This window comes from Balaenoptera physalus (genome assembly GCF_965194825.1).
Source record: "Balaenoptera physalus genome assembly, chromosome: 5".
Lineage (NCBI taxonomy): Eukaryota > Metazoa > Chordata > Mammalia > Artiodactyla > Balaenopteridae > Balaenoptera > Balaenoptera physalus.
This window is the reverse complement of record NC_138884.1, coordinates 23,446,615-23,466,893: the sequence shown is the minus strand read 5'-3', so window position 1 is coordinate 23,466,893 and position 20,279 is coordinate 23,446,615. Positions and strand designations below refer to the sequence as shown.

General features: G+C 35.7%; 1 protein-coding gene across 1 annotated transcript in view; it reads right to left on the bottom strand.

The window, feature by feature from the left end:
- Positions 1-20,279, bottom strand: part of MTTP (microsomal triglyceride transfer protein) — a 56,508-nt gene that overhangs the window by 35,401 nt on the left and 828 nt on the right. Inside the window, exons 2-5 of the mRNA XM_082462331.1 lie at positions 20,095-20,191; positions 11,300-11,457; positions 5,359-5,546; positions 3,741-3,884 (exon numbers count right to left, since the gene is read on the bottom strand). Coding sequence (XP_082318457.1) covers positions 3,741-3,884; positions 5,359-5,546; positions 11,300-11,360 — 393 coding nt within the window. The 5' untranslated portion in view covers positions 11,361-11,457; positions 20,095-20,191. The remainder of the gene's footprint in view (positions 1-3,740; positions 3,885-5,358; positions 5,547-11,299; positions 11,458-20,094; positions 20,192-20,279) is intronic.

Here is a 20,279-nt window from a genome sequence, read left to right as displayed (position 1 = left end):
CCCTAGAACTAGAAAAGTGGACAAGTCTCTTTTTCCTTTGTCTGCCTGCTACATTTGGGGCCTAAATTCTCTTCCTTTAGTGCAGAGCAATGAGATCCAAAGTGAAGACAGCACTGGTATCCATATTAGCTAAATGTCAAAACTGTTAGAATCGAGTAGGGTTTTGATAATTAAGAAAATAATAAATAAAAAATCAGAACTTGGAAGTTTAATCCACACGGCTGACACAACCATAATCTTAAATTCATTATTTCACAACAGGAACTAAGTAAGTTTTATTATATTCAGGCCATAAAGCTGATTACTTCATTCAGTTCTGAAATGAGCTCTGAACATCCAAGAGCACAGGACTCTTATCTAAATTCACAGTCCCCAAAACTTCCAGAGACTGGCAGCATCGTAGACTAGTCACAAACTAAGACTTTAACCCAAGGAAACTAAACATGGTCGGGGGGGTTTGTGGGGAAGGAGACTCAGTGCCTCTTCTGGGATAATTTTGAGGGCCAATCTCCCCTTGGAATCAGTAGGGATTATACATATTTCTTTTCCTTAGGAAAAAATTACTTCTATACATTCCCTTAATTTACACATTCGTTAAGAATAAGAGAAAGCAAATTTTCATTAACTGGTCAAAGAGCAAAAATAAACAAAAAGGATCTCAGCAAACAGAGATTAGTCATTTTATCTGGTCTACTTAGCTGAAGCTATGTCTCCTTCATATGTATCTAAGACAGAGCATAGCTAAGAAATGATACATTGGAAAACAGACAAGTGAAGAAATATATAAAGAATTAGAAGGTTTTCAAGGTGCCACATTTCTTTGGGAGGTTCCGTGTGTGTACAGGAGCCACACTGCCAGATTCGGAGAGCAAATCAATGTCTAGGAACAACACAAAATAAGGGACAGACTTGGCAGCCACATGATTAATGTAATCAATACTGAGCAAAAAGCAGAAATAGAAGTCTGGTAATATTCCAGTTAATTGGATTAGCATCCAGTACTGTAACTTGAGGCATCTTTTGCATGTCAGTCTTAACCAGAAAACTGTCATATTTCCGACTTCATCTATGATTTGTAGATAAAACTAGAGTCATGCCCAAACATTTAAGTAGGGGAGATAAGTAGGCATGGAAAAAAATATGTGCAATAAATATGCATCTAAGTATTTCCATGAGATATCTTTTACAATGTAAATGTGGGAGCTTAAAACAGGGGGCTCCGGGAGGACAAAAATACATGCTGATGAGTATCTTTGAAATCACAGAAATTTCTTAAATTGAGCCTGGGATAGAAAATACTCTTTGAGAAAACAGCAGTACAGTCTTCCCTTTCACAATTTCTCTCATAGTAAAATGAAGTGATAGTTTAAATAATGATCTTTCTGACAGTGATGTGGCTAAAAAGTCCAAGTGGCTTCTTAGTCTCCAGGGTCATGTTTTTTCCAACAAGTACTTTATTGTGTAATTGAAAGATACCACAATGTACTTTGACCTGTAGCTACAGTAAATCATCACAAGTAATAGCTCCTGTAGAAATGGCACGTTGGAGTCACTGAAATAATGATGTGGCAGCTCCATCCCAGCCTTTGAACAGGGAGGGCACGGAGTCCTTTTGTATGTGTAACGAAAGACTTTGTACTCAACCGCTACCCAAGGGGCTATAAAATGATTGGTTTGTCGTTAAGATTATAAATGCAATTAATATTTTCTAAATCAAGCATCTTGCCACATTGGAAGGCCAGAGATGAAAATAACAGTATTTCATGTTGTTAATAAAGTTGTGCCATATGAAAATCAAGTCAGTTATAGATACAGTGAAGAATAAAAAGAAGACCACAAGGCAACCAGAGAGACTTTTTTTTTGCACCAAATACATTCCAGCTCGAAAAGACAGTAAAATATAGAGGTTTCCGGCACAGACTCTCTGTTTTAAATACCAGCTCCACCACTTGCCAGTTGTGTGACCTTAGGCAAGTTTCTTTACTTCTCTTAACTTTGGTTTCCTCATCTATTACAAGAGGACGAAAAAGCAGCACCTGCTTCCTAGGGCTGTCATGAGGAAAAAGAGAGAATTCATGTAATGCCTTCAGTCAGTGCAGGCATTAAGCACTAAGTATGTTTTAGCTATTATTAAGCAAACAATAGGCACAGACTTCCTCACAGTCTGACTCATTTTAGCCCCATATAACCTTATTTGTTCATTCCTTTAATTTACAAACATTTACTGAGTTCCCACTATGAACAAGGTGCTGAATATACAAGATAAAGACACAACTGCCACCCAAGAGAAGCTTACTCTGAATGTGGATGGCAGACAAGTAAAGAGAGAATTACAACACACTGTGATAAATGCTTGGATAGAAATAAGCTCAGGGGAGTATGGGGTTTGGGAAAGGCTTTCAGAACACCAAGTTGGTCAGTGCAAGGCTTGGTTCTGGGTGCTTTGGGGAGGAAGGGAGTAAAAGGGCTGGAATATAAAGAGGAACAGCAATTTTCTCCACCAAAACCCATAATCTAGCAATGAACACAAATGACCAAAAGGAAAGTAATGAGGGGCATGAGTGAGCTATAAAGTGCTAAGAGGGTTCTGAAGAGGGATGGTTATTTCCAGCTGGCTAGAAGGGTGTGAACTTTATAAAAGAAAGGGCCTGCAAGCAAAGCCTGAAGCATGGTAAGTATTCTAACAAGTGGAGAAGGAAGAGAAGGATTCTTGAAATGGTGATTCATGTTTGGTTATAGGAGAGTGATGATATAATAATCCTTCTTGTGAGTCCCTTTTTAGTACTTTATTAAAAATGAGCATCATGAATAGCAAAATATTTCATGTCTGAAATATATATTTTAAAGTATTTGTTTTCACTTTTAGTTTGAATCTAGAAATTTTGGATCTAAAGAAATTTTAGAGATTTGTAGTTTTAACTATAATGATCCCTTTCTGTTTTTCTACTTTAGTTCCTAAAAGTAAGCTTTCATCTTACACTAATATGTTTTTATACATGACAGTATAACATCTATACTTTTCATAAACCCACATATGTAATGCTTGATAATTCACAGATCAAAATTGCTTTTCAATTCCAAACATACTAAGACCATTTTAATAGACTAGACTCAAACCGTAAGAGATGCACAGTTACAGAATTTTCAAAGCAAACTTCCAATGTATATTATAGTGTTCATTCATTACTTTAACATATAAAATGCTTTTCAGTTGTAGCTATAAAATAATCTAAATGCTTTTCTAAAGACTCAACTCTATCTTAGAAATGACATACCCCTTCAAAAGCTTCAATTTTGTACTTAATCCAGTTATTGATTTCTTATGACAAGTTAATATCACTTATCTAAGTTAGATCATTTCATTCTCATAATTTGTCTACTTTCCTGAATTTATCCAATCATCTCTGATGACCTATTGTGTTACAATATCTTTTGAATTCTTCCTAATTTAATAAGGAATGTACATTTTAATTATGCCTCTTACCAATAAACATAGACTTGATCCTATATAAAGATTTTTCATAAAAATAGGGAACATAAATGGCTAGGAAATATAAGTGAATCCAATGCCTTGATTTACTTCTGAAACACTTAATTTGCAACTTCTGTTTATTAGTTCTTGAAAAATTCCATTTTCCATAAAAGTAGCAACACCATGATCACCTAAAATAATATCTACTGAAGGAGAGAAAAATATGAAGTTGGATAAAACAATGTGGAACTCCAAAAATCACTTTTACCTTTCCATGGACTAGGTGAAGGAGCACAGGTCTTTGCAGAGCTTCCAAGTTTTCCTTTCTTATGATTTGGGATGGCTTTTTTCCTTTGAAAATGCTCTTCTCTCCTCTCTGTTGATTCACATTTTCGACATTTACATCTTTTATCTGGAATCATGGAAAGAAACCTATTAGAAAAACTTCCTATGTCTGTTTCCATCAGAGTCTCCTAGAAAGTAAAATGGTAAAGCAATAAACGGGGTTGGTCATAATTTCTTCTGTCATTCTCAATTCATGATTTGTAGGACCTATCAACTTTAAAAGAATGGAGAAGGTATTAAAAATTAGATTTTTGAATTAGGTAAAAATACTGACATCAAGGAAATCTGTGACTTCAACTCTACTCAATACTCTGTAATGGCCTATATGGGAAAAATTTTTTTTAAAAAGAGTAGATATATGTATATGTATAACTGATTCACTTTGCTGTACACCTGAAACTAATACAACATTGTAAATCAACTATACTCCAATAAAAATTTTTAAAAATTAAAAAAAAAAAGAAATCTTTGACTTCAGGTCTACAATAATTGTGGCTAGAAGATAGCTCTTTTATGTCATTGTCACTCTCCATTTATTTTGAACTGCTGCTGTCTGCCTGCTCTCTTCACTTTCTGTACAATTTGTTTGAAAGGAATCCTGCCCACTGTACTTTATTTGTACATACAAAATTAAAATGAACAGTCTGATTACTGAACAAAGAGGTACAGAATGTTTTCTGCAAAATACTGTTCTATTGAGAAATGGCTTAGTGAGGTGGATGATAAAATTTTGATCCGACTTGGAAAACACGCACAGCTATTAGAGACAACCAAAGAAGCAAAGATCACTTGATAAACGTATTGCAGTGACACCTCATTATAAAGTATATCAGTAACTACTTATCAGTGACAATGAAGGAAATCTTGGTGCTGTGTACCTGTTTCACACTGACATGTAGAAGGAGAACTTACTATACTGGAGAAACTATTGCCTTTAGGTCCTTGAAAAGCAAGTGTGGGCTCACCATATGTTGAAACTGGAACAGGCCCCAGAGGCTATATAATTTGAACCTCTTTGTCAACACATAAATCTAAAGCATCATAACTGACCAAACACTGCCATTCAGGGGAGCACCTTGTTCTGTCCTCAAGAAGAATGTAGAATAGGTTTACTCCCTCATTGGTAATTTTACCTGTTGGATCAAGGAACTCAGAAAAATTGGAAGGTCACAATTTATCTCCTCCTTCAGTTAGAGTGGTCTCGATTGCTTTACACATAACATGGATTCTAGACTCCTTAGTTTCAGAACACTTCAAATGGATTCTAGTTTAATGTGCTTATTAATATGACATGTAGAACTGGACATCATACTTCAGTTACTCACCCGTATACACCTTCGTTTGCCTGCATCAACAATTTGGAAAGATCAGATCACTTTTGGTTAGCAAAAACTTCAAAATTGTACCTCTACTTATTTTAGTGACGGATAACAAATTCAATGACTATATGACCAGGAGTACAAACAAGTGCTGTTGAATGGTACACTTCTCAAAGACTGCTGACATCTAATCTTTGCATCTCTTTGGTAGAAAATGCCCACCATAATCTGGATCAGTTGGTCGTCATCACCATCAGGACTCCTCCACAGTAAGACAACATCCACGTTGGATGAAATTCGGTAGCCCACGCTGTCTTGGAGGTTTCCTTTGCCCCGATCAAGAAAAACTTCAGTGGAGTATGTGAGTTTGTATAGTCGGTCATTATTTAATGAGAGACCAGTTGTGTGACCTGCATAAAGATAGTGACACAAGTCAAGTCTTAGTTTTAAGGCACCCATCAGGCCAGGGACTGTGCCATCTATCACAGTGGTACACAGTGGGAGCTTATGTTTGCTAATGGAAGTAAATTTTTGCTAAGTGAAACATGGTTCTACTTCTCCATCTGCTGAAATTATTGGCTTGAACAACAACAAAAACCACAACTAACAAAGAAATAAGCTTCCATTTCAGAAAACCTTAGTTTGTATTCTTAATCAGTAATCAGATTATCTAAATATTGCCCTGGTTGAACTATATTTTTTAAAGAAGTATCATTGTATTGCTTTAAATTATATGAATATGATTTCTTCCCTGCCCCCCACCCCAGCTTTACTGAGGTATAATGAATATGATTTCAAGTAGAGATTCAGCCAGAGATTGCTTTATAATTTAATAAAAAACATTTGTTATTAACATACCATTTAAATACAACAGATCAAAGCCAAAGTAATTTTAGTAGTTAGAAAGCAGTCCCTTACACTGGATATTTTGAGTATTTAAAGAATAACCCTCTAACGTAATTTATCCTATTAATCTAATTAGTAAACTTTTAGTATGAATGTACATTTCAAGGCTACACATATGTAAATTTAAATTAGCTATTCCTGAATAAAACAATGTTTTCCTACATAAAATCCTAGCACAGGCTTTAACCTGGCAGGGACAATTTAATGTCAAATAATATACAAGTCAGTATTATGACCAAAAAAAATTGATATATGGAGGAGTTCACATACTCTCCAAGTCAGTTTATCTTAACCCAAAGAAATGTAAAAGAGTAGGATCAAGTCTTTCCCAGAGATGACTTGCAGTTTATGGTCATACAAAGTCTTTGTATGTTTTCTATCCATAGCTCTCAGGAGATAGTAAAAAAACGATTTCAGTATACATTTTTCCTCAGTGCTAACAGGGTAGCATTGCCTAGTTAACTATAATAGGGAACCATACCTTTTTTTCCCTCAGGACTTATGCACGTGGGAGAGGGACAGGAAAGGAGGTTGAGATGACTAGGACAGAAGTGAGGCAGCTGAGAAAGGAAGTGAAATTACTTGGAAAGCCAGAAATTAGAAAACCTCTGAAAAGTCTTTACTATTTACTGTCTCTATCATCTACTATGGCGCCTACTGTCCAGAGGAAAAAAAGGTCAAATACATTGTCTCTAATAAACTGTTCTAAGTGTTTTATACACATTAACTTATTTAATCTTCACAAAAACTTAATGGGGTAGGTACTATTATTAGCCTGATTTTATAGATGAAGAAATTGAGGGACACAGAGATTATACAATTTACCCAGATCACCCAGGAAATCAGTGGTGGAGCCTCTAACACCCTGTCTGGATCTAGAGACCATGCTCTTACCTATACTATACACATATAAACCTTTAGGTTGAACTCTTCCATTCCTGGGGAGTGAGCTGGGAATTCATTCATTCATTCTTTCATTCACCAAGGATGTACTGAGCACCTACTGGGTAGTAGGCACTTTTCTAGGCTCTGGGGCTATACCAGTTAACAAGCAGACAAAATTTCTACCTTTGTGGAGTTTACCTTTAAATGAGGAAGGGATGGGAGATTAAAAAAGCAAGTACATAAACAAATTATAAAGTATGTTAGAAGTGCTAATGAAGATAAATGAAACAGGAAAGGGAACTGGGAAGCTAAGGGAAAGAGCTTTGTGAGAAGGTAATATTCCGGGCAAATACTTTAGGCTAGCCACATGGATATCTGTGGAAAGAGCATCCCCCTACCCTCCTTCCCCGCATTCCTACCCACCCGCCGCCCCTCCACAGAGGGAGTAACAAGTTCAAAGGCCCTGAGGAGAGTTCGTGCAGGTGTAATGGAGAAACAGCAAGGAGGCCAAAGAGGCTGGGATTGGCTAAGTGAAAGACATAGCAGAAGGAGATGAGGTCAAATAGGTACCCATGGGTGGCTGGGAGACTTGGGGGGACATTTGCATAGATTTAGAATTTGATTGAGTGAGATGGGGAGCCACTGGAGAGTTTCGCGTGGTGAAGTTATACATGATCTGACAAACCTTCAAAGAAAGGGAATAAGGAGTTTAATAGGAATCAAGAAAAGCCAGGAGAAGGAAGTGTAGGAGGGGCCTCCCAAGTGTGTACACAAAAGCAGGCTGTGTCCAAACACGAAGTCAGGCAGAACCTCAGGTATGACATACAGAAGGCAGACAAAGTCAGGAGAAACCTTGCAGGAGATGAAGTCTGGGACTCCCTCTAGCCTCCCCGATCTCCACCTCTTCTGCATTTTAACTGGGGACACTGCTGCAGGGTCAAACACTGGCTTTCCGACCAGGAAGATATTTTGGTCAAAGAGGCCTTCTTTTTATGACACTTATCAAATTCCACGTAGGGCAAAAAGGAAATACATGTTGTCTTATCTAATCCTCACAGCAAGTCTGAAAGGTAAGCAGTATATGGCAGCTGAAAAAAGCTGACTCCACGTTTAATCCAACATAGCAGATATAATGCAGAATTTGATGTTGGAATATGCTAAAATTCAAGTTTTGTGGACTACCTGAAGGTGTCTTCTGATTAAAATAGCTATGAAAAGTTTGCAGTAAAGTAGCCTCTCTTTAATTCCAAAGCTTTCCAAACTATCATGTTGTTCTTTTCTTTTTTCTTTTACTTGACTGGTCAGAAGAATGTGAAAAGCGACAACATATATCAGTTCCTGACTATGATTTGGGAGTGATAAAGCACAGGAAAGACTGGGTTTTGTTCTCCTAGAACTTTTTCCTACCTCTTTCAACAGGAGATAAAGCCTAAAATGGTTTAAATAAGTGCTGACGGTGCTGAAGTGTTGTCCCTTTTATCCTTTCCTCTTTGATAATTATTGATATTTCTGTTTCTGTTATTCAGAGATCCGGCAATACTGGGCAGTGGGGGCATGTCCCATTTATATTGGTGACTAAATTTCTGTCTTAGGGTGTTGCTCTGTAGAGTATGCAGAATGGCAACTGGAACTGATGGTAGATTAAACAAGAAATCAATTTTAGCCCCAAAAGGAGTCAGTACCTCTTCAAGGTGCCCCTTCAAGTGAAATTTTTAGTCATGTAAAAGGAACAAAACTCTTAATTTTGAACTTTTTAAGAAATATCTTCAAATATTCTTTAATTAAACTTAGATCAATATAATAGTTCATTGACTTAAGCAAAAAGACAAAATAGAGATAAGTTAATAAAGGTGAGGCTTGAAGAGACCTGCGTTGGTGATAAGGAAGATAGGTAATGGGATTTACGAATCCAACAGACGACTAGAAGGCCGGAAGTAAACAAGTAGTGATGAAGGATAAGGGAGAAAATATGGAAGATGATAATTGTGAATGAACTGAAAAGCATGGTAGGGCCAGGGACTGAGAGAAAGACTGGGAGTGAAGGAACAGTTCAGGTTTAAAGGTAACAAGATTAAATAGAAAGTGTATGGGCAGGTTATCAAAAGGAAAATCACTATAAAGAAAACTCAAAGAAGGCACTGAGAATGGACCCACCATTACAAAATGTGATTCAGAAAAAGTAGGGGAAACCTGAGTCTTCCAAACATTCAGTCAGCATATCAGCATATCTCTTCTAAATAGACCCTTTTCCATTCTAATTCTAAACCCCTCCTCCATCCTCGTAATGGTCCAACCTCTCTCAACATCCACCCAGATCTGGGGATTTGCTAAATAGTTGCACTGAGAATTAAATTTGAGATGAGTTTTGAAGTGATGCATAACATCCCAAAATTTATAATGGCCTGATTTTAAAGTAAACTCTTCACATGTAGTTCGCTTATTAAATGTCAATCATTGCAAAGGGCAAGGAATCTATAATTAAACCATGGTACTATAAAACAAAAAGTTACCCCATCTGGGTAAGAGACAGCTGTCAAGTCCTGTACTTTTTATTCATGGTATGTGGCATAAGCAGCTTATACCATGATGCTAATAACGCTTAAGCATTGGAGCCCTCACTTACCCAGGTTTCTTCCAAGATCTTGGAAGGGGAACCTAGCGTTGTGTACACATGCCATATCTTTTTTTCAGTAACATTTGCAAAAGTAGGATATTTTTGTAAAAAAGTAGGTATTTTTTTCTCAAAGATGGAGCCTAAATTGCATATGCTTCAGGTTCTAAAATTCTGGATTTGCCACTGAACTTACACACAAAAAACTGTAGCTATCTGTTATGTTCTAAGTCATATTTCCCTGTATGTCATTGCTCTGTGTGTGTGTGTTTAAATCTTTATAAGTGCATGTATTTGAAAACATCAAGTTATCCAATGTTCTCATTTGTATTTGAAAACATCAAGTTATCCAATGTTCTCGTTTGTAGGATGGGAGGAAAAAAGAGAAGCTCACAATAACTACTATATCTCAATTATTTTTCTCAAAATAATCACGGTATTGGTTTGACCTCATGGTGTATGAATCATTCATATTTCCAATATTCAACAGTTTATTTGACAGATAATAAAATGTAAGCTCTCTATATAGCAATTCTCTGTCAGATATGATTTACAAACCTTTACTTTTTTCTCATTAAAATTTCTTTTCATCCAAGTAAGGACTGTATCTTTAAATACTGAACATTTTAGAATCTGGTAAAAAAAATATATTATCTTTAGTTCAAGAACCTAAAGTGTGATTTGCTTAGGTGAAATAATTTAACCCCACCCCCACCCCCGCCCCTTTTATTGCTCCAATAGCAAAGATTGTCTCTTTTCCTCATGTGGAAATTTTCTGTGCAAAAACTCTTGAGACAAACTTTACCTTATCAAAAAAAGCCATAGTTATCCCAAAAGGCTTTTAAAAGTTTACAGGTGAATTACTTTTTATCACTTACTAAGAGCACACAGTTATTAAAATTGGACCCTATCATGCTAAGTTTTTTCTTAGGCCAACTGGCTTTGACAGTGAGTCCTCTTAAGAGATTCTCAAAAGTGATGATTCTACAGGTGCAACATCTAGAAATTCAAGGCATGCATAAACTAGCTAATTTAAAACAAGATTCCATATTCATACATTTCATACAGCTTTTTAAAATCATTACTCAAAATGTTTGCTCTGAAAGTTATCAATTCATGTGTTTTTTAATCAATTTTGTCTTAAAATAGAAACTATAATGAGCAACACTATTTTTCCAAAGATAAGTGTTACTTCTTAAATCTATGTCATGTAGTTTTATTTTCTGTAATTCACCAAGTCTGATAGTCCTATCACTTCTGAATGGTAATGGAATTAAACACAGCCTTTACCATTTCATTCATAATCCTTTGGCAAGTCAAATGCCTTTTTCATTGGGTCTAATTCTTCTTGATACCACATTGCTAGGCAACTAGAAGGAAATTTAAGAACTGGTTTTTTAAAATCTACTTTTACAATTCAAATGAAGGAGCTGCATTCATTGAGTGACCAACAGCAGCAGGTAACAATAGTTGGCGTCTTTTTTCTCCCTTTTAAAAAATAAACCATGAATGAGAGAATGAAGCAAGAAGCATGCTAGTCTGAGGGACTGAAACTAAAAGGAACCTCTGTTTTCTTTATGTAGGAATTTGAATTTGCTTTTCATTCCAACCCAGTCATGCCTTCACCAACATTCCAAAGTTACATGGTTTTGAAGATCGCTTAGTTAGGAATTCTTTCACTACACACACACGCACACACACACACACTTTTCTCCCTCAACGATTAAAATTAAAGTTTAGCAGAAAGCAACACAAACTTACCTTTAACAGAAGCTGAATATGAGGAAATGAAGCAGAGAAAAAACACAGCAAGAAGAATCATATTGACTAGCTACCCTCTAATGCATCCAGTTCCCAGCTAGGAGTCACTGAGAAGTGGACTCTTCCAGTGGCAGCGAGGGAGTGACCCTCCTCAGAACCTGCAACAATAATGGTTATCTTTGGGGGAAAGGTCAGATTCCAAACTCCGAAATCAGGACCTAAGTTCACAGAAGGGCTCACTATTAATGATTAAACTTAGGTGGGCTGTAGTTTTCAGTCTCTCACTCTTTTTATTTATTTTTTACTCAATAAGAAAAATCAAGAAAATTTTCACTTTTGAGAGCTAAACTAAACCAGTCTACCATCCTACAAATTTAGAAGTACTGAGGGGCATTCAAGGAAAACTGGTGGTGATACTTTTCTGCTCAGTACATAATTATCATCATGCCTATAACATTAAATGCCTGTCTTCACATTTACCACTTTATGTGGGACGGTGGTGAGGATTTGCAAACTCAGATAAATTTGAATTTTATTGTCTTGTATGGTCATCTGAATATTTTTATACCATGTGTATGCTATTATTAAAAAATCACTCTGAATTTCAGAATTTAAATTTTAAAATTTTAACTTGTACCACCACCAATCACTTCAAAATAATGTTAGATAAAACATTCAGTTCTGAAACCTAGATGGTTCTCCTTATGTGTGAGTCAGCATTGTCTACCATTAACATACTAGCAGGCAACTGAGTTTATCATAATAGACCTCTAGCTATATCTATGACAAGAAACATTTGTCTGAGTCCCCAGACTGGTGGGATGGAGTCCCCTGTGCTTTCTGAATCCCATTTCTAAGAAGAAACTCAGAGGGGGGATTCCAGCCCTTAACACTTTTGCTACAGAAAATTAATTACGATGCTTCTCTAGAGTTAAAGTGAATACCCTAGTATGGCTAAGGCCACACTAACTAAACCAACTCTGTCCTTGTAAACTTGTGCAAGATAAACCTGATATGAATAAAACCTACTAAAATGAGGTGGTTTGCGGGGGCACGTGGGGATATTTTGGCAAGGGAAGGAATAAAGTGCTGGCGAGGGCTTTTTTGAATGAACTTGAAAATACTTATGGCCGTGTTTAAGCATAAAATAGGTTCCTAAATCTACCCTCATCTCTCTCCAAACCCTTTTCTAGAATCCTAACCTTAAGCTTAAATCTTCTAGACAACCCAGGTAAAAGACAGTCAACTTTATAGACAGGGCCACAAGATGAAATCTAAAATTTAAAAATCTCACAGTTAAGCGTATTTCCTCTTGAAATATATTTTTGTATAAAGAACTGAAATGTGAAAATTGTTTGTCTTTATCATCTATTGAGATTAGAACTTCATTTCTTATCATGTTTTATATATAAATCATGGCTAAAATACCTATACAAAAATAAAATATTTGGTTATGACAATCACTTCAAAGTTATATATAATAAGTTATCCTGGGGTAAATAGAAAAGGCTATTCTTAGAAAAATAACTGTTGAAGAAATATGTTTTTATGAATAGTAGGTATTATAAATACAAGATAATGTAAAAGTGCTTTATTGCTTTACATTTGAATAGATTTCTATGTATTCCCACAATTTCTGCATTACATACATAGTGACATGAAGCCACTATAGTCACTTAAACTTTACATACTTATTTATTTAAATTAAGGACTAGTTTGAATCTTATGAGAACTTTGTATTTCCATTTGAGGCTCACAGCTACATGTTTGTGGTTAGACCATGTGGTGCATGATACATGTCGATCTGGGTAAAGGACTGTTCGTTGTCAGGTGTTTACCAGAATCCAACCAGTAAAAGGCATATCACTATTGCCTAACAAAATCTGTTTCATTGAGCATTTGCTTTTCACTAGAAAGCTCCTATGAGTCACTGTATTAAGTAGTCATTTCAACATAGGGTGTTCAAATATGGCTGCTTCTCTTGGTAATAAAAACCATCATCCTTTTATATTTTGCTTGTAACTTTTTACAAAGACATTTGAAAGACTTCTTAAGATTGTTTCACAGAGATGAAATAAGAATGTCAAAGTCTTCATATTCAGTGAATTCTGGGTACCAAAGGAGAGGCATTCTCCTCGGTTGCTCTGTTAATCAAGCAGAGCAAACATTGTACAATATATGGGGGAGATACCTCCAAATCTCATCATAAGTAAATCAGCTATTTACATGGCATGTGAAGCAGGACAGAAGCACAGCACAACACAAAAATAAGAGCTGCCATCTATGGAACAATTACTATGTACAATACACTATGCTAAGCACTGAACATTTTGTAGTATATCCTAACAACAATCATTTCACATGTTAGCAAAATGATATTCAGATTTATTTAGTAAAATGATTTAGGGACCATAGAAAAACAAGCCTTGAGACCTAGATCCAATATTCTCCTTAAAAAATATTAGAGATAGGAGGTAGAAAAAATTGATTTCTTATGGATGACATAGAATTATTAATTGGGGCTCTCTTTTAGAAGGTTCATCACACTTTTGTACGGAGGCTAAAAGAGCACTTGATTGCTGTGGTTAGATGTTCCAGGCTGAACAGATTGTTCCAGGGGAAAAAATTGATCTGTGCTAGCCAGGTCAAAATCAAATAACAGATTTTAAAACAATGCTATTGCAATGAAATTCCGTTGGTAAGTACATGACACTGTGGAATATTTGCTATACTACTATTTTGCAGTAATAATAAGAGACTATGAAATAAAGACGGCTGACTGATTCCAAAGTACAGTAGTGTTTCTGTTGAGTATCAGAGGTTGTTAGGAGTTAACTCATTTCCTAGATTAGAAGATAAATGAACTTCACTCCACTGAAGGTTAGAAGGAAAGGTATTAACCTATTATATATAGTAAGTCAGAATGTATGATAGCTATAGACAAAAAAAAAGTCTTTATAACATAACAACACTTTACTCTGTTCCAGAAAGAAGCACACTAATGAAAAAAAAATTCTTAGAGGGACTCTTCAAGTTATCCCTAAGCGGTCATAATAAAGTCTAATAGTGTTTTCAATTCAATGAGGGAGTTAGCATTTTCAAGGAATCCTGAAAAAATATTTTTGGCAGGTTAAGAATACAGTCAGCCTTCTGTATCAGCAGATGCGGAACCAGGGGATACCCAGGAGGGGCAAACTGTAAGGGACTTGAGCATCCGCAGTTTGGTAACAGCGGGGGTCCTGGAACCAGTCTCACATGGATACTGAGAGAGGGCAGTATTTTTTTTTTTTTTTTTGCCTTTTGTCAGTTAATATTTTCTCAATTTATTTGTTTGTTTGGTTTTTTGTTAATTTTCATTGGAGTGTAGTTGATTTACAATGTTGTGTTAGTTTCAGGTGTACAGCAAAGTGAATCAGTTACACATACACATATATCCACTCTTTTTTACATCCTTTTCCCATATAGGTCATTACAGAGTATTGCATAGAGTTCCCTGTGCTATGCAGTAGGTCTTTATTAGTTATCTATTTTATATATAATAATGTGTATATGTCAATCCCAATCTCCCAATTTATGGGACTGTATTCTTATGATGTGATGCTCTCTTTCATGCCAAGGCAAAAATTACAGAATACATATACTATTTTTTAAGGTATTGTTTAAGAATTCACTTTGAGAAAATACAAATGCACTAAGTGCCTTTCCTTAGAAAGAGTAAACAAGACTTAGGTTTGAAAAGTTTGGAATCTAAGACTCTCCAAAAAGGATAGTCATTTTCCATAATGGAGTTATTAACCAAACTTTACCTCCACCTCCCACCCCTCCACACACATGTATTTGACAACAACCAAAAAAATCCTTATGGGTCAATAATAGTCACCCTAAGAGGAGTCTAACTTTACACTAATTTTGGCAGCATAAAACCGAATTTCTAGCATTTAAAGGAGAAAATTGATGGCTTTCTTTCAATGAACTACTGTAAAGAAAACAAACTTAAATTTTGATCAGAATCGTTTTATTTACTAAGACATTCCAGAGGTTTCCCATATAGACTGCACCCAGTTGTCCTCATTATTAATATCTTACATTAGTGTGGTATATTTATTAATAATTCACATATTAACTAAAATCCTTACTTTATTTAGATTTCCTTAGTTTTAATCTAATGCTTTTTTTTTCCTGTTCCAAGATCCCACCCAGGTTACATTAAAATTAGTTGTCATGACAGTTTCTCTGATTTCCCTCATTTAAAAAAATTTTTTTTTATTGGAGTATAGTTGATATACAATGTTGTCTTAATTTCAGGTGTACAGCAAAGTGAATCTGTTATACACATACATATATCCACTCTTTTTTAGATTCTTTTCCCATATAGGCTATTACAGAGTACTGAGTAGAGTTCCCTGTGCTATACAGTAGGCCCTTATTGGTTATCTATTTTATATATAGTAGTGTGTATATGTCAATCCCAATCTTCCAGTTTATCCCTCCCTGCCCCTTACCCCCTGATAACCATAAGTTTGTTTTCTATATCTGCAACTCTATTCCTGTTTTGTAGATAAGTTCATTTGTACTCCTTTTTTTAAGATTCCACATATAAAGATTTTCCTCATTTTTGATGACATTGACAGCTTCGAAGTGTTCTGCAGGATCAGGTCAGGTGTTTTGCAGTATGCTCCTTTATTGGAGTTTGTGGAATGCTTTTCTCATGATTTGAGCGGGCTTGTAGGTTTGGAGGAAGACCCCAGAGGTCCCATTTTCATCACACTATATCAAAAGTACATACTATCAATGTGATTTATCATTGTTGATGTTGACCTTGATCACCTGGCTCACAAGTGTCGTCAGGTTTCTCCACTGTAAGCTTACTGTTTTTTTACCTTCTTTTCCATACTGTACTCTTTGGAAGAAAGTACTAGGAGCAGCCCATACTTACGGAGTAGGGAATTATGTTGCTCCTCCTTGAAGGTGGAGCATCTATATAAATTATTTGGAATTTCTCTGCATGAGAGGTTTGTCTCTTCTCCCCCATTTATTTATCATTTATAGCTGTATAAGCACATGACTATTTATTTTATATTTGGGGTTATAATCTAATACTACTTTTAAATTTACAATTTTTCCAGCTTTAGCCATCGGGAGCTCTTTCAGTTGGCTCCTGTGTTCCTTTGACATCCCCCATCCGTGTGTGTGTGTCTGTTTAAGCATTTCCTTCATTTCTGGCACTACAAGATGCTCCAGGCTCATCTTGTATGTTTTCACCCCAATCCTAGAATCAGCCCTTTCTCCAAGTGGCTCCTTTTACTGAAGAATGGTATTAGAAACCAAGATCTGAGCACAAAGTGTGCTTGTCCATACAATATTGAGTCTTTTAATCCATGAACACAGAGTATCTTTTATTTATTTAGATCTTTATTTCCTTCATCAGAGTTTTGTAGTTTCACTCATATAGATACTGTACATATTTTGTTAGACTTATACCTTTCTTTTTGTTGCTAATGTTTTCTTGAATTTTAAGTTCCAATTGTTCGTTGCTAGTAGATAGGAAATCAATTGACTTTTGTATGTTAACCTTGTCACCTGTGACCTTGCTATAATCACTTATTAATTCCATGAGGGGTTTTTTGGTTGATTTTGGGGGGATGTTTTTCATAGACAATCATGTCACCTGAGAACAGTTTTACTTCTTCCTTTTATTTCCTTTTCTTCTTATTGCACTAGCTCACACTTCCAGTATGATGTTAAATATATATGTGTACTTTTTATATTTCATATTCTTTTCTGATTTGTTACTGCTATCCAAGTCTTTTTTCCAGTCACTTTATTTCTGAGTTTTTCTGTTTTATGTTGTTCTATCTCCTAGCATTTAAAAAATTTCTCATTTTGAAATATTGGTTTAGAGTTTTCATCTTTTTTTCTGCTTCATATTCTCTTTTTTATTATAACAGCTTTAAATAGGATTCAATTACGATTCTTTTCATGGCATGTTTTTAGGCTAAATAAGTTATTCTATACGTGTAAGAGACAGAAGTGGTTAGAATAGCTTTTCTAGCTTCCAGAGCTTCATTTTCTGATGGTTTCATAAAATGACACCTACATATCCTGGTCATTTCTTAGCTCCGTCTCCTCTTCTTTTCTCCCACTTTTATCTGGACCTTTTTTCTTTGCCTCTGTTGTCCCTGTCCTGTTCAATTTGGATTCTACTCCCAGAAGTTTCTTCTTAGTGTTGGGCTTTTTTTCAGGTTCATTAGGTTTTGAGAGTTCTTGGACCCTCACACCCCACAAGCACTTCCAGACCTTCCTGTTCATACTTTTGTATTCACTCTGAAATTAGAGTCTGTCAGTTTTACTGCTAATCTCACATCGATCTCCCTTGCTTTTCAGTGAATACCTGTTGGCAGTTTGAAGTCCTCCCATTCTCATGGCCTTCAGCTGCTCTGTTGTCCTCCCACTATTTCCTCTTACACAGATGCTGATACTAAGTTGGTGGTTTGCTCCCACCTGTTCATAGTTTGAGCTTTATAAGGACTCTTTCTTGTTGTAGCCATGATTTGTTCTTGTAATTAACGTCATTTTGCTATCCTAGATGTTCTACCTGTTTTATAAGGAGATTCAGACTACACTGTCTCCATAGTCATCTTCCTAGAGTCTTCAATAACTTAAGAGGGGGGAATAAGGCATTTTTTAAAACATTTTAAAAAACTTTTTCTATATTTTTGAAGGCAATCCAAATACAAGTTGAAATGATTATAGATGATAGGTTGATTTTAGATACCTTTCACATCATTTAAAAGAAATTAGGTTCTTTTTGGCTTTCTTAGCCTCAGATTAATTACCCACAAGTGTAACTCTATTTCCAGACCTCCCCAACCTGCTGAAGAGTACTCTCAGACTTAATAAAACATCAGAACTCGGCTTAAAATAACTTGTGATGACTGCCCTATGTTTTCAGGCCAAGCATCTTAGAGGATCTCATATTTTATTTATTACCACATTTTTGTGTCCTAAAATTCTGTTTTTATCTGTACTACAATCTACAGTCCAATTTAACAAACTGGCTGCCAATTGTCTGATTGTGGTCCAAGACATGTTTTGTTTAGCCTGCTCCGTACTTAAAAACAAACAAAATAGTTGCCAACACTTAAAAATCAGATTTCACGTAAAAATCCAGATTTCTGGCTGCTGTTAAAAAAATTGAGATCTGATGTCATTAGGCTTACTTGGAACTTGTACCCTGATTAAACAGAGAATATGCTCTCAGGTTTGTGACACTGTTCTCCTAGATAGCTCCCCTCATTTACCTTCTAGTCCTAATTGATATGATAGGTTTGTAACCCATGGTCTAGCATCTCTGATCTCAACCTCTTGTGTTGGCTTAAAGTACTAAATATGTGCTGATAATTTCTAGATCTGTTTCTTCCTAGATGTTCTGCACTCTCCCCAGAACCCACATATTCAAAACCAAACTAATTTTTCCAAAACCTAATTTTCTTCCACTATTCTCCAAATGACCCAGTTAACAGAACTACATTCCTACAGTTGTCCAAATTAGAAAAACTCTTAGGGTTATTCTTTCCTCTTTCTTTCTCATCCTACCCACAGCTTATCAGTCATGTACCAAACTATGACATGTCTTTGCTTTCACTATTCCCAATATTTAATTTAATTTCCCAGTATATGAATTTTCCCTTCTTGATCTCTGGAAAACTCCTATTTACTTTCCAAGATGGAGCAAATTATTCAATTTCTGAAACTAAGTCCCCCACCTCCAGGAACATTTAGTTGCTCCTTTCCATGTACAGGCATCTCAAGTACATTATATGTTGTATGATATGTAACACTGGCTCTCCCACTAGACTAGGGATTCCTCAAGAACAGAGATCATTATTTAGTTATCTTTGTATCAACAGTACTAAAACAAACAAAAAAAATGGAACTCAATGAATATATCAAATTAAACACGAATTTTACAAATCAATGAAAATAAGATTATTTCATATTATGATTTTTACCTTCCTATATTTTCTGAATGCTTTCTATATCTTTGGTTAAATTGTCCATTTTTTGCTGGTGCTTGGTTTGGATTGATACTAGAATCATTTTAAATTTCGCACCCTATGATTATAAAGTTAAATGGCTATCTCAAAAGAAAACATTGACCCCACTGTTAAAATATGAGGGTTTTTAAAGTAACTTAAAATTTTTGTTTTAAATATCTAAGGATATCAGGTATTCACGCTGAAAAAAATATATGATTATTCATAAAACAGATCCCTGAGGGGCAACTGAACAGCTGTTGAAAGTTCTGGCACATCACTATGGCCAGCCTGAGTTTAATGACCTACATGTGAAGGGCTACATATCCAATTACTAATCCTCCCTCAGCTACTGTTGGCCTGATATGGAGGCAGCTGAAAAAAGATGCCCTACTAACAGATCAGAAATGGATCCAGACTTCTCTGCCAATGCTTAGTTAAAAGACCTTTTGGACTGGAGATAATGAAGAAACAGACATGGCTTACAACCATGTTACAGCTGACATAGTTTTTCAAGTAAAATTTGATGGTTTAAAGCAAGAGTGACTTCCGTTTTGTAACTAAATTTAGGGAAACCTCAATTCTTTAAGAAAACTCAAATTCAGAATTTAATTTTCTGTTCACTGAAACCTTTAAACATGTTAAGATGTTTTCAAATATCAAGAATAATTTACTTCAGAGTTCTTTCCATACTGAGATGGCAGTCTTCTATTCATTGAGTCAAACAACATTCTTATCTTCAAATTCTGCAATAATCACCTTGTAGAAGTAGGAGCAGGGACTTCCCTGGTGGTCCACTGGCTAAGACTCTGCCCTTCCATTGCAGGGCCCGAGGGTTCGATCCCTTGTTGGGGAACTAGGCTCCCACATGCAGCAAGGCACAGCCAAAAAAATAAATAAATAAAACAAAACAAAACAAAGGAGGACCAAATTAAAAACTAAAT